This window comes from Columba livia, chromosome 1 (genome assembly GCF_036013475.1).
Source record: "Columba livia isolate bColLiv1 breed racing homer chromosome 1, bColLiv1.pat.W.v2, whole genome shotgun sequence".
Taxonomy (NCBI): domain Eukaryota; kingdom Metazoa; phylum Chordata; class Aves; order Columbiformes; family Columbidae; genus Columba; species Columba livia.
In genome coordinates this window covers 18253183-18268564 of record NC_088602.1, presented here as the reverse complement: position 1 = coordinate 18268564, position 15382 = coordinate 18253183, and the positions used below count along the sequence as shown (strand labels likewise).

The 15382-nt window shown below is 44.5% G+C and overlaps 1 protein-coding gene across 1 annotated transcript in view; it reads left to right on the top strand.

The window, feature by feature from the left end:
• Window positions 1-11424: 11424 nt before the first annotated feature.
• The window catches only part of CWF19L2 (CWF19 like cell cycle control factor 2), a 68157-nt gene continuing 64199 nt past the window's right edge, over window positions 11425-15382 (top strand). Inside the window, exon 1 of the mRNA XM_005501471.3 lies at window positions 11425-11583. Coding sequence (XP_005501528.1) covers window positions 11500-11583 — 84 coding nt within the window. The 5' untranslated portion in view covers window positions 11425-11499. The remainder of the gene's footprint in view (window positions 11584-15382) is intronic.

Genomic DNA, 15382 nt, shown 5'->3' with positions numbered 1-15382 from the left:
ATGGTGGTTAAGGTTGCAGTATTCCTGTTGTACTTGCAGTAAGCCACTACTGGCTATTTTAAAGGTAGCCTTATTTAAATTAGTCTAACCTGCGACTTTGTTGTATTATCAAATATCTAGTATTGTGTGAACTGACTCTCAAAACTAGACATTTTTCCTGTCAACCATAGCTTTGGAGAGCTGAGGATAACACAAGGAAGAAGCCAGAGGCAACCCAGTGCGATTCCTTGTCCTCTCTGTTTCTTCTTCCCTTTGCTTCCAGTAAACAAAGCGATCTAACCAATTTATTTTAGGACTTCACCAGAAGCCTCCTGGGAACTGATGGAGAGCTGCCCCTCTGACTTCTGTGAGCTCTGGATCCGGTTCTGAGGAAGGTGGCTGGATGCCCCAGGCCTGGTGTGGCGTGCGAGGAGTGGAGATGCTCGGAGCTCCGAGGGTGCCAGGACCTCGCTGCGGGCAGCCCCTCCATCCAGGCAGCTTGGTGGAGACACATCTGGGACACGGGATGACTCTCTGACATGAAACATCTCCCACCCTTAGAGCAGGCTATGCCTGTGCTTTACCACTATGAAATAGCAACCCCAATGACAGCAGTAGTTTTTCCTTTGATTTTACAAAAGCAAAGGCAAGAAATTTCCAATTGACAAGCCAATAAGTCGAAGAGAGATGCGACATTGCAATATTAGTAATTGAATTTCTCCTTCCAATGCAGAAACACTATGTATTATCACTCTAATGTGATGGCAAGCTTACCTTTGTTATAAAACTAATATCCTTTATCTAAAGAATAAAAAGAAAAGAAAACTTCTATCAAAACGATCAAAGATATCAAATGCTGTAGTTATTCTTAGCTATGTCTTTGTCTTCTGTTCCTACTGAAATTTAAATTAAAAGGAAAACCTACTGAACTGAAGCATAAAATAGAATAAATTAGTGTAAAATACGTTTTTTAAATGATTTTGTGCTTCTTCATGTGATGTCTTGTTCAGAATCTAGATGTCGGGGGTTAGATTGCGGGGTGACAATAAAACCCTGGCAGATGTATTGTTAACCCCCTCTCCCCCCCACTTCCCCCTTTTTGCCCCTCCCTCTCCCCGCTTCCCACAGGTGATCAGGAGGGAAAGAAGGACAGAGAGAAGAGAGTTGGAAAAAATTAAAGATGTTTTACTAATGCTACTAATAAGAATAGAGAAAATAATACAAAATATACAAAACCAATCTTGAAAGTCTCAGCAACTGCAGAGCCGACACCTGAAGTCCTGGATTAGACTCTGCAGCCAATCGGAGCTGGATTCAGTCTCTCACTAGGCCTCAGTTTGCAGGGACGACTAGCAAGGTCCTCTTCTAATGTTGGCCATAAGGAAAAAGGGAAAAAGGAAAAGGGCCGAGATCCTCGTGATCTCGCACTTTTATATGAAGTATTCACGTGGATGGAATGTTATACACAGTTGGTCAGTTTCTTGGTCACCTGTTTCTCATCGCCCCTCTCGCGAGATGTCCATCCGTGCTTATCAACAAGTTTGCATTCCATTGCTAGGTTTACCAAAACATGTGTCTGGTTCTCCAGGAAAATGCAGTTAATATGAAGGCTTTAGCTGACAGGCAAATTCACTAAAAGAGAAACTTGTTTTTAACAAAACCAGGACACTAGATCAAAACTGAAATAGTGATTCCAAGGCCTAAACAGAGTTTAGAAATTATTAACACTGAAAATAGCTCATAGTCTGTAGCTGAGCCATCCTGTCTCCTCAGCTCATTCATCTTTGATGCCTTGTGCAGAGCAGAAGATGGAGAAACACATTCCTTATCACATTCAGCTGTTCAAACACACATCAGTCCTTCATGTCAGACTTCTCATATCCTTGAATGAGTTCAAAGTATAAACTTTCAACTAAGGAACTGCTAAAGCATTTGTCTTGGGGAGGTAGAGTCCTTTACAGTGTGCTACAGTTCTCTTTGGCAATTGTTCAAGTTGCAATCAGACAATATCTAAAACTCTTTTAAACAATTGCAGTGAATCCTGCACTCCTGGCACTGGAAGGAAAACCCTGCCTTCAGTTTTCCACTTTTCAAAGCTCCCCAGCTTTTTGCATTGCCTTATTCTTGTAGTTAAAGATAGCAGGGAAACAGAGAAGAGGTTGTTCATTCTTTTCTGCCCCTTGCCTCTTGCTTAGTTTCCTAAAATGATTTGCACAATATATAGTCTTGATGCATTCCTTTGTTCTCTCTAAATTTAGCAACACAGACCTGCTGTTTTTCTTTCCCTTCTTCTTCCTTTCCATATCAATCTTCTGTGCACAGCATCCCTTTCTGAGACCTTGTTTGTGTGTGTGTGCTGCCCATCTTTTCACCCTCATTAAAGTACATGTTTCCTCTCTGGCCTCATGGCCTCAAAATTCTCACCCACATCAGATTTCCTAATACACCAATACTGAACTGATCCCTTGACTCACACGTAATGCCATGCCTGAGTCCCTTCAAAATCCTAACACTTTATATTTCCTGTTCAAATACTCTCCTCGGATTATTTGCTCTTCACTGTAGGACGTTATGCAATCTTTTGCATATCTGCATTTTCTTTACTTTTAACCATCTCCTTTTATGGCTCTTTTTTAATCAAGCACTGGCTTTTAAAAGGATATTGGGCACCCTGGGGTGGGCTCTGTCTGAGGGGATTATGTGAGATGTGCACCCCTGAGCTTCAAGGAACAGACCAACCCATCGTCACGTCTGCACTCCTCTGGGAGGTGGATTTCTCGCAAGCCTCAACACTGGCCAAATGCTGCATTTTTTGGATGAGTCCTTGAACATCCTCCCCTTCTTAGGTATCCACAGGGGAGCAAGCATGACCAAAAACCTGACTTCCACAGACCTTAAAGGAATTACTTTCAGCACTTAACAATTAAGCTTTAGGACTACATGAATTTTCTGAGAACCATTTTTGCTTCCTGGAATATAGATTCTTTTCAGGCATCCCAGGCTGGGAAATTTTGACATAAAGCCGTTTAGTAAATAGTCTGTCTGATCACTAGCCTGATGCTGGTTTTAATTTACCATAATAACCAGTTTCTAGCAGTTTCTAGCATGATTCTTTTCTTGGAGGGTTATGCCCTTCAAGAGAGCACGTCTTCTTGGAGAAATGATTCCTATCTAATTATTTTATTGCTACTCTAATGATTTCTGCTGTGTGTGCTCACTTCACATCTCGCTTTCCTTACTCTGCGTCCCGTATTCTAAGGAAGGATCAGAGAACGTTTTATTTGGAGTTCATCGCTGCCTCTCACCAGGCCACCAGAATGAGAGGATGTATTTCATCTGGTCCAGCTGTTTGCTTCCCCATCTTCCTTCAGATTGCTTCCTCTTGAATTGCCTTGAACTTAAATTACCGCTAAGACACTGGAAACTGGCATCCATAATCAGAACACAAGTAATATTTTTGAGTCCTCCAATCAGTCTAATATCTTTTTAAATTAACAACAAATGCTTCAGACTCTCCTCCAGTATCAGCGCTCTCTACTCTGGCTTTTGTGAACTGGGATTTTCAGACAGAGCCTCAGATGGAGCATTAAAAGCCTGGTTCTGGTTGGCAGTTTTGTTTAAGACCTTCTACGGCACAGGCAAGAGAGGGCTGTCATCCCTGGCTTTTAACACCACATGTGGGCCTAAGGGCAGCACCTAGTACAAGCCTCTGTGGTGGAGGCCAGAGGAAGCCTGATCACCATGCCAGGTCCCTGTCTGGCTGAGCACAGCCAGCACTTCTGGTGGTACCCGAAGGTCTGAGAGGGTTGCAGGAATCCTGACCCTGGGCTCGACTGGCTTACACAGACATGCAGACCAGAGGAAAACACTTAAAATGCTTTCCCCTTTGCTTCCTCACAAAGTAACATGGTCTTCTCACCTAGATTAACTTAAGCCTCAAAGTTTCTAAGGGAGTCAGAGCATCATAGTGTCTGTATGCAATTAAAATTAAACCAAAAGAGACTGAAATGCATGGTAAGATATCTCGAGCCCATATCACCTTATTCTGCACTGCAAACATGTTCATTGAATGCAGTGATTTACCACGCCACTCATTAAAGCTGAACCTTTCCTCACATGAATGGTTCTGGTGTCAGTGTATAGAAGGCACATTTTTGAACATGGGCTTGAGCTTTTTCCTTGTTTTTACCAGAAAAGATCTCTAAGTCTTCTTTCTCAGGTAGTGCTATTAAGGATACACTAAAAAAGCATGTTTATTTATCGTGCATTTTTCTTGGGTCTCAGGCTGTATGTGACAAGGATGTAAATTAGAAGGTGATTGCAGTGAAACACATTTGCACCAATTCCTTTTAATGAAGCAATGCTGATCATGAAGATTTAGCTTATCGGTATGCTTTGAGTTAGAGGAATTGCTGCAATTAATCTTTTTTGTTGATATCTCACAAATTAAATAAACACAATTTTGCAATCTATGGCACTGTTCCTGTTCTCAAGTTTCCAAACTTGAAAGGCACAAAGCCAGCTTGCAGGACATGGTTACATTTATCACACCAGAATCCCCAGTAGGACCATTGTTAGGATGGCCAGAACTCTTGCCTTGCCTCTGCTTTTCCCAAATAATCCTCTCAGTTGAGTCATTCCACCTGGCCAGACTGACATGCCAGGTGTCTTCTGGGGGAACAGGCAGCAGAAAATACAGGGACAGGAATCACTTCTCACCCATTTAGCCTGTCTACTATGTGCTTGGCTTTATAAGGCATAAAGACCTTATAATAAAGTGTTATTCCTGTGTGACCAATCTCTTTCTGAACACACCACCCAGGCAGGATACGCAGCAGGTTTGTGCTAAGGTGCCTAAGATGCTTCTGACAGGCAGGGTGAGAGCTTGAAACCTCATCGTGGAGAAATATCATAGAATCATAGAACCACTTTAGTTGGAATAGACCCTCAAGATCATTGAATCCAATCATAACCTAACTCTAGCACTAAACCATGGCATTAAGAACCTCATCTACTTGTCTTTTAAACACCTCCAGGGTTGTTGATTCAACTACTTGCCTGGGCAGCCTGTTCCAGTGCTTTACAACCCTTTCGGTGAAGAAATTTTTCCTAATATCCAATCTGAACCTCCCCTGGTGCAACTTGAGGCCATTTGCTCTCATCCTATCTCTTGCTACTTGGGAGAAGAGACCAACACCCTCCATGCTACACTCTCCTTTCAGGTAGTTGTAGACAGCGATAAGGTCTCCCCTCAGCCTCCTTTTCTCCAGGCCGAACAGCCCCAGTTCCCTCAGCTGCTTCAGATTTGTGCTCCAGACCCCTCACCAGCTTTGTTGCCCTTCTCTGAACTCTCTCCAGCACCTCAATGTCTTTCCTGTGCTGAGGGGCCCAAAACTGAACACAGGATTTAAGGTGCGGCCTCACCAGTGCCCAGTACAGGGGAACAATCACTGCCCTGGTCCTACTGGCCACACTATTCCTGATACAAGCCAGGATGCTGTTGGTCTTCTTGGCCACCTGGGCACACTGCTGGCTCATGTTCATCCACCTGTCAATTGACACCCCCAGATCCTTTTCCACCAGGCACTTTCCAGCCACTCTTTCCCAAGCCTGTAGCGCTGCCTGGGGTTGTTGTGACCCAAGTGCAGGACCCGGCACTTGGCCTTGTTGCACCTCATCTTGACTATGAAAGATACTTTGTTTGGTCTTTCCCACTCTGAAACTCCTAGGACAGAAGAGGCCAAAGTGCACACTAAAAGAAATCCAAGGTCTTGCTGCTATATGGTCTCTTTCCTGACTCTGCAGTACCCAACACCATGACAGATGCTTGAAGAGATGCTTGCTTGGTGGTGTCTGTGTGTTCGCATTAACAGGGGCCTGGAGGGGCATTTGTGCTTGAAAACGAGGTGAGCAGCAAGACAAGCTGGTAGTGTGACACTCCTCAGAGGGTTTGCTGTCAAGAACAGTGACAAAGACAGTGCCCCGGGATGTCAGACACATTACTCAGTATTTACAGCTATTTCTGGGTCAAGGGCTAAGACAAGAATTGGATATGAAATTATCCTTGCCTCTTAACACAGTACTATAGAATAAAAAAAAAATGAGGAGCAATTTCAGGAACTGTGGGGTGAAAATTAGAGAGAAGTAAATTGTTCAAGTTGCTGCCAAAAGAGACAATTATGGATGCTCTCTGAGGCAGTCAAACTCTCTTTATAATTATTGTTACAGAGCTGTAATGCCTCAGAGCTCTTCCATGGAGCAAGACCTCACTGGTCTCAACAATTTTTTTTCTGTGAGTGTTCACCATTTAATCAGAGAAAAACACGCTCCCATCCCCGTGTGTTTTTTTTGAATATTGCAATGAAAGAAGGAGACTCTCCCGTGATTCTCCACACACAGAGTCGAGCTGGGAGCGTGGCAGCAGCTGCCTTTGGTTTGCTGGGTGCTGCCTGGGCGAGGGTGCATCGGGCTGGGCGGCAGCACTGCAGGAGAGCAGCCAAGGGCTGGGGTCGCTCTGCACAGAGTATCTGCAACGCCGGCTTCGGTATTGCTGCTCTTGTAACTAACGGGCAGGTACAACAGCCTGTGGGACCAGGCTGCAGGCCTAGCTTTAAAAACCAAACATCTATTTCAATCTCCACTTCAAAAATAAAACCAACCTATTGAACTGCATTGAAACTCTGCCTAAGATTGTTTGAGGTTTTTATTGCACTGGTCTGCTGCATAAAGACTGATAAACTAAAGTTCCAGGGTGTTAATTCTGGTCCTGGTCAGGTGACCTCAGTCAGTATTTATGTCTTGTTTTGGAAGTAGCTGATTTGAAGCTCCTTGACATGTGCACCTCTGGACCTCTCCAAACTGAGCAGACATCAGAAAAAAAACATTTCTCTCGAATAATTTCTGAAAAAATGTGTTACTAGACTCAATAAAGCAAGGACAGAAGGGGTGTTTTCACTGCTGTGAGCTTCCCATCTGATAAGAGTCTTTGTTTTCAACTTAACAAAAGAAAAACGGTAGCATGTAAAAGACCCACAAGAAATGAACTGAACAAGTTATTGTTTCACATATGTAACGACTGCCTCACAAAGCATTTGTTAGTAGTAGTTGTCATTAGAGAATTCCCCAGATGAATGATTCTCATTATTACAATCATGAAGCTGGGGTGGGGACAGGGAAAATGGGTGTTTCTAAAGCCCATTCCCCTGCTCTGCTGAGCTACAGCTGAAGAGATCGCTTGCTTTAAAAGGATCTGAGCAAATTAACAAAATAACTATTGCTCAGTGGCAGACAACACATGATTTCTATTGAATATGGAACACAGGGTGAATCATTCTTCGATCCACCATGTCTTCTCATTGGTTTTCATTGCAAGGAGAGCTCTCCTTTCCAAGGCAGGCTGTCAGGATCCTCAGCGTCGCAGGGGCTCTTGTTGCTGCCAGGAGCACGCTTTTTGATGGACAGTAGAAATTTGTCTGCTTTTTCAATGCAGGTGCTCACTGAACAATTCAGGCATGAGCACCTAATAACCCAGGCATTGCTCCAGCATTGATTTTTGGGCAAAGTGTTCTATTATTTTATGGCAGTGAGCTTAGACACAGTTGCTCTAATTTTCTCCTGAGGAAACATAATGAAATTTCTGTGAAAGAAATATGCTTTTCCTCATAACCACGTCATTATTATATTTTTTTTTCTCCTGCAATTTCTCCAAGGACTGACATTTTTACTTCTTGGACAAATCGTTGAAAATTCCCATCCCAGTCTAAGTAAGCTAATGTAAATGACTGCTCAGCAGTACCAATGGCAAATGAAAACCAGGTGGTTCTAAAAATGAACAGAATGAGAATTAACTGAAACTAAGAATATTTTGACTTGGGTGTAGCCCCTTTCTGCCCTCTACCCAGCATCATGCTGGATATTGTGCTTCTTTAGTATGAAGACTTCAGAATGTGTTGTTGAAATTGAGGTAAGAAACTGTCTCCAGCAACACCGTGGAAAAAAAGAAGTTTCATATTCTCAAAGTAAGGAACCCCTTTTCCCTAGTGAAGCATTGCCTTTTGCTTAAAGAAAACTCCACAGGATCACACTGAGAGGATTTTTTTCCAACCTTTTTTGTATAAAAATAAAATATCAAACAGAGTGTTGAAGGCAAGCAATGCAGGTTAGCAGCATGAAGGTTTGTCATGAGTCAGTTGAAGAGTCACCAGCTTCTTTCAGAGAAAGTGTAAAATGTGCGATTAAATGGGAAATAACAATTCACTCTGCAAGGTCAGTGCTTCTCTGCAGAAGTTCAGCAAAGATTAGTATCTCTGAAGCATTATTGTTTTATTAGTGTGTTTAATTTTGGCACTGAGAATGAGAAAACTGAACACAGGTGCCCAGCTGACCATTAAAAGTGACATATCAAGGAGATTTCTGGGCATGTGAGGAGCTCTCAGACATCCTAACATCTTGAAATAAGACTAAACTTTTTTTCTTCTCTGTGCGTGTGTGTGTGTGTGTGAGGAGAAGAAATGAGAGTAAATTATGTCAGCCTTTCCCTAACTGCTGACTTCAAAATTAAAGTCAGCTCTCAGAAAGCCCAATGGTAGAATGATCATGTTTATAAAGCAGCTTTCTAGTTTCTATTGTTCTTCAGTTTTTGAGATTCCCAAGTGCATTTGCATCACGGTTTCTATCCTAAAAAGAGGAGTACTGGAAATTTGTTTTAAAATGAAAATTTACAGAGCTGCCTTATTAATGCTGTGGAAGGTTCTGATATCAATAACACCAAATACTGCAAAGGATGACACCCTGCTTTGGGTTCTCTTCTTTGCCTGTAACTTCCTGCTGTAGAAAACACATTCCCTGTTCTCACTCCCGTACTGGAGGAAGAAATTGTCCACAGCGTCACCATTCATGCTCTGCCACAGCTGCCAGGCTTTCTGTTCTCATGCAGCTCTGCCAAATACTTCCTAAACTGGTTCAGTCACAACTAGTCGGGTCAGCTCATGGACTAGCAATTTGCTGTTTAGATTTAATATGTTATCAATTGGCTGCCCAGAGAGGCTGTGGAGTCTCCTTCTGTGGAGACATTCAAGACCTGCCAGGACACATTCCTGTGTGATCTGCTCTGGTGAACCTGCTTCAGCAGGTGGGTTGGACTAGATGATCTCCAGAGGTCCCTTCCAACCCCAACCATTCTGTGATTCTGTGATTCTGTGATTCTGTGATTCTGTGATTCTATTAAGCCAATATGCCTGGTTGGACTAGATGATCTCCAGAGGTCCCTTCCAACCCCAACCATTCTGTGATTCTGTGATTCTGTGATTCTATTAAGCCAGTATGCCTGGCTGTGTGCTGAGTGAATTGGGAGCACCCACCTGAGAGCTCTGCTGTTTGCCTGGAGTAAGCGGTAACACTGGCATGGAGAGAAAACAGGTTGTTGATAAGAAAATAATATCATGGTCAGAGAAGAAGCTTTCCTTACTGAGCCAAACATGCACCTTTCCTGCTTCTCCTCTCTCAACCAGTGTTCCTGTATATAGCTAAGGGCTGAGCATACCATTCATTAATCCTGCTGGAATGTCTTCTGTATCCATCTGTTTGCTTTGCAAATGAGTCTCCAGAGGGGCTTCATGTGCTGCTTTTCCAAACGGTGCCCATTAAGCTCTATTAGTTATCACTATCTATCTAGTGGTGATCTATGACTACTTTTTCTTGAGATGTTTTTAACCATCATAGTATAAACTGAGCAAGGATGCAAATGCAATTTACACAGTTAATACCACCATGGAGATAATGATTAAATTACAGTTACCCATTTGAAAACACACTGTCCAATGCAAATAGCTAACAAATTACCCAAGCACTTCTTAGACTTTTACCTAAATAATGTTATTACTTGGTAACTGTGAACACATTTTGTGTCAAACACACCAATAATGCACTGATCTCATTCCAAAGGATGATATCTCATATGTTTGCTTCACCTGAGGTATAGCAGCCCTCTCAAACACTGTTGACCAACTGCAACTTGTAAGTGCTTGAATGTGCGTATTTTTTAACTTCCCTCCTCCCATGCAGGCACATCCCGAGCAGCCAGCATGCTGCCGTTACAGAAGCCACAGGGAGGCACAAACACACTGAACTGGCTGCAAACAGGGCAGAAAGTGGCTGGGAGGCCATTGTGTGGGTGACTGCAACGTGGAGCCCTTGGTGCTGTGAGTGTTGGTTTGGCCACGTTTCCCTTGTTCACTTCCCATAAATGTTGGTCCAGACAAGGAGGCTGCAGTTCACACAGTGTAATTTCAGGCAAGGGGCAAGGGCGAGCCTGTAGGACAGTGTTCCCATCCCAGGACTTCATGGTCCTGTCAGTCAAGTGGCACAAGCACCTCCTAAGCTGCTTGTGCCACAACACAATATTTGCTGTGACCTTCACCTGTGAGGTTGTGAAAGCCTTCCACAATTTGACATCTGCAAGTCTGTGGATGAGACCAGGCTGAGTGGTGTGGTTGACATGCCTAAGGGATGGGATGCCATCCAGAGGGACCTGGGCAAGCTCAAGAAGTGGGCCCATGTGAACCTTGTGAGGTTCAACAAGGCCAACTGCAAAGTCCTGAACCTGGGTCAGGGCAACCCGCAATATCAATACAGGCTGAGGGATGAAGGGATTGACAGCAGCCCTGTGGAGAAGGACCTGGGGTACTGGTGAATGAAAGATTGGACATGAGCCGGCAATGTGCACTTGCAGCCCAGAAGGTCAATTGTATCCTGGGCTGCATCAAAAGCAGCGCGGCCAGCAGGTCAAGGGGGGTGATTCTGCCCCTCTGCTCTGCTCTGGTGAGACCCCACGTGGAGTTGTGCATCCAGCTCTGGAGCCTCAGTACAGGAAAGACATGGACCTGTTGGAAAGGGGTTAGAGGAGCCACAGAAATGATCAGAGGCTGGGACAGCTCTGCTGTGAGGGCAGGCTGAGAGAGTTGGGTTGTTCAGTCTGGAGAAGGTTGTGGGGAGACCTTGTTGAGACCTTTCTGTACTTAAAAGGGACCTGTAAGAAAGATGGGGACAGACTTTTTAGCAGGGTCTGTTATACAGAACAAAGGGTGATGGTTTTAAACTAAAAGAGAGGAGATTCAGGTCAGACATGAGGAAGAGATCTTTTACAGTGAGAGTGGTGAATCAGTGGCCCAGGTTGCCCAGAGAGGTGGTAGATGCCCCATCCCCGGAGACATTCCAGGCCAGGCTGGACGGGGCTCTGAGCAACCTGATCTAGTTGAACATGTCCCTGCTCAGTGCAGGGGGGTTGGACTAGGTGACCTTTGAAGGTTCCTTCCAACCCAAACTGTCCTACGATGCTGTGACTCTCTGACTTTAGTTCTGAAGTTTTAAATGGTACGATGCGCCACGACCCCGCCGGCAGGAGCCAGCTCCGCCCCGCCCGCCGTTGCCAGGGACGCCGTTTACGACAGTCTCGCGGCCTCGCCGTACGTCGGGGTTGCTGTACGGTTGCTGCGCGGCGGGTGTTTCCGGTGTGGGCCGGTGATGGCGTCGGGGTTTGAGAGCGAGCGGAGCCTGGCGGCGCGCAGGGAGCAGCGGCAGCGCGAACGGGAGGCGCTGCTGGCGCAGGTGGGGTGCCCGGCCCGGCCCGGCCCGGGCTCGCCTCTTCCCGGGAGCCCCTTGGTCCCCTCCTTCCCCCCGGCCGGGCCGGGGCCGGCGCGCTGCTGAGGGCGGCACTGGCCGTGGGCTCCTGCCCACAGGTTTGGCAGCAGTGGGGGGGGAGGCTCTGCGGAGGGCCGGTTCTGCCCCGAGAGGGGCTGGGCTGTGGTACCGGGAGGGTCAGAAAGCAACGAGAAACGGTCTTGAGTGACAGCTACCTGAGTTCATGCATTTTGCCACTTGTAGTGGTATCATTACATCGGTATTTCACTTATTACGTGCTTATGTGCTTACACCTTTCAAAGAGCTACGGTCGGTCTTCCTTGCAATTCTCTTCAGATATTTGTATACATTGATAAGGTGACACCACCCCCACTCCCTGGCCTTCCCTTCACTAGGCCAAACTGTCCCGGCTCTCAGCCTTTCCTTAAGTGACACAGCAAAGGCAACACCTCCTCCACCTCTTTGTCTTCATGGCCTGTCTTTGCTAAAAGAGTCAGGATATCGTATCTGGAATATTGTGTCCAGTTCTGGGCCCCTCGGTTCCAGAAGGACAGGGAACTGCTGGAGAGAGTCCAGCACAGGGCAACAAAGATAATAAAGGGAGTGGAGCATCTCCCATATGAGGAAAGGCTGAGGGAGCTGGGGCTCTTTAGCTTGGAGAAGAGGAGACTGAGGGGAGACCTCATTAATGTTTATAAATATGTAAAGGGTGAGTGTCAGGAGGATGGAGCCAGGCTCTTCTCAGTGACAACCAATGGTAAGACAAGGAGTAATTGGTGTAAACTGGAACACAGGAGGTTCCATTTAAATTTGAGAAGAAACTTCTCAGTGAGGGTGACAGACACTGGAACAGGCTGCCCAGGGGGGTTGTGGAGTCTCCTACTCTGGAGACATTCAGAACCCACCTGGACACCTTCCTGTGTGACCTCATCTGGGTGTTCCTGCTCTGGCGGGGAGATTAGACTAGATGAGGTCCCTTCCAACCCCTAACATTCTGTGATTCTGTGATCTCCATTACAGCACTCCTGTCATGGAGTACTAATAACTTGTAATAACTTGAACGCAAGTGGGACAGCCTGTTCTTGTGGAGCCAGGATGTTACTTGCTTGGTTGTATCTTGCTGAAGTGTTAGTCAAGAATTAGGAGGCTCCTGCTCACAGATGCTTTGGTAGAGTTGCTGTGACTTGGAGACCTGTGCTAATCCTGGTTAATTTTACTCAAAATTTGTCATGTTTGGTACTTGTGCAATAATCTGCTGATTCTTGTTGTAACTTGTAGGTAGAGTGAATGATAAAAGAGTACATGGTGCATCAGTTAGATGACATGACTTGTTTTGAAGTTTAAGGAGTGGGTGATAACTGGAAAGAAAACTGTAAGAGGAAGCCAGGGTATGACAAAATATAAGGTTGTGATGATGGGCTTTTGAGAGAAAGGCCAAAGTAAGCAGCTGCCAAATTTTACTGGGAAAAGATATTTTAAGAAAAAAAGTAATGGGAAAATGGCCTGAGTAGCCTGAGGCTTACCTACACTGTAACTTGCAAAACCTAGAGTTGAACAGATATATAGATATATATAGGAGATAAATATATATAGGATATAGCCTATATAGGTGATATATACTAGTACTTCAGATATGTGGTGATATCGTACCATTTAAAAGAGCATTTGATAAAGTGATTAAATATTTTTCATTTAGCTTAAGCAATTGATGTTGTTCCCATTAAGTATCACACATCTAGCAATAGTCAGTACTTAGCTAAGTTTGAACTCCCCTTTTTTAATGTTTTACACTGTTCTTAATAAACTCTCTTTTGAATTAAATGAAAACCAGGTTTTGTCATAAGCACACATGAAAATCTTTCTTTTCCTCTGCCCATTCAGAAAAATAAGAAAGCAGAAAACAGACAAACGAATAAGGTTAGCCTCCCCTTGAGGGTACTGTCCCTGAAGTTTTATGCAGGAAAACAGTTGCAAGTGGCAAGTCAGGTGGGAGGGTTTTGTTGCTTCCCTGCTTCTTACTGCAGAAGGAAAATCGGTTCTAATTTGAAGAAAACAAAGTATTTCTGAAGTTTCAGAGCTCCTGAAGATGTTAATTTGTTCATTAAAATATGTATAGTTTTGATAATGTCAGTAAGTGAGAACAGATTCATGTCTTAAGTGTATTGACTTCCTCTGCTTTGCTTATGGTTACACTACATGCTGCTACAATGGTGGGACAGAACTGGGAGAGAACTGCTGCAAGGCTTTGTCTTGGTGCGTTTTGACTGTCTTGCTTTCAAAGGCAAAAAAAAAAGAAACATGCAGGGACTTTGCATGCGTGGCTAATCTAGTTAAGACAGTTATTTGGTGGCTGCAGTCTTGGAAGCTCCTGCTTTCTGCTTTGGCAAAGACACTTGGGCAGCTGCGTAAGTCTTTGTGTGTGATAATCCAAGAAGTCTGCAGAAATGACTGTACTTCAGCAATTCTGATTCTGGAAAGATGAGGCATTCAGCAAACTCGCCTTAAGGAGCTTTAAGTTGTAAAATATTGGAAATTATTAGTCTGTCTTCTGTTCTATAGAGTATGTAGTTGGGGCTAAGATAAAAGGGAACTCTTTAAATCTCATTGTTGGCAGTGAGGAGTCTGAGAGAAGCTTCACTATCTCAAATAATTAAGTATTGACATACAAATTGTTATTAAGCCCCAGAAATAGCATCTTGTTTTGATGAGAGCAGTAGTTCATGACACTACTGTTTTAATTTTCAAGTTTAGAACACGAAAATAAACATTGGTGTTTTGGTAAGTGCAGGGATGTGTGTTTTTCCTAGACATGAATGCTTTTTTTTTGTTTTGTTTTAAAAAGCTAGCAATAATTCAAATTGAATGATTCTTGCATTTTTGCTATAACATGGTATTTCTGTACTTCAGGGTTGCTCTTCTGTTAATGGTTGGTTTTGTTTCCCCCCTCCCCCCAGTGCACACTTTTTCTCTTGTTCCTTATGCTTAAACTGGTAGCCTTGCTGACCTTGCCAGGGGAGCAGCTTGGAAGCTTGACCTGCAGGTGGGATTCAGTTTGTGTCAGGGTTGTCCTTGAAGTGGCTTCCCCTGAGACCGGGGTGCAGGGGGTGCTGGGACCGCCCGAGGGGGAGCGCAAGGAGGAGAGGAATGGGAATGGAGCCCTGCCCTTCAGTGGCAGGTGGCCATCAGAGCAGCTTAGGTCTGTGTTGGGTGGTTTTGTCATGCTGTTTTGATCTGGTGCTGTGCTGTGCTGTAGAGTTTCTTCTGAATGCTTGTTGGAGAAACAAGGAATTTTTCTTCTTTTGGATGGAGAAGTTGACTATTGAATGGTGGTGTTTATAATCTGAAGAACCAGAGGTTGACCACAGTTAAAGTTGGGAAATTGCATGGTCTCTGTAGTGATACGGAAAATTTTTTCTGGCCTTGGTGAGAGCTGAAATGATAAAGAGAGTTGGGGTCAGGGAAGAGTGTTGGTCAGGGTCTCTGTGAGCTGTGGAGGGAGTGTTTTAGCTGCCCTCCCTAGGTGACATCCTTCCATCCCTTCTGGACATCATCTGGGGAGCTGTTGTGTAACAGCCTCTCTTTGATGTGTGACCTAGACCTTGGCCATTGGCAGGCTCTTTGATCTTTTCTGCTTCTTCCTGGGCTGGCATGGTGTAATTTTTACAGCTTTTGGTGTTTGTGTCTGCAGTATATTACAGGCTGTTTGGAACAAGTTTTATTCTTCGTTTAGCAGATCCTGTTGTCAGTAACCATGCAGGCTGGCCTT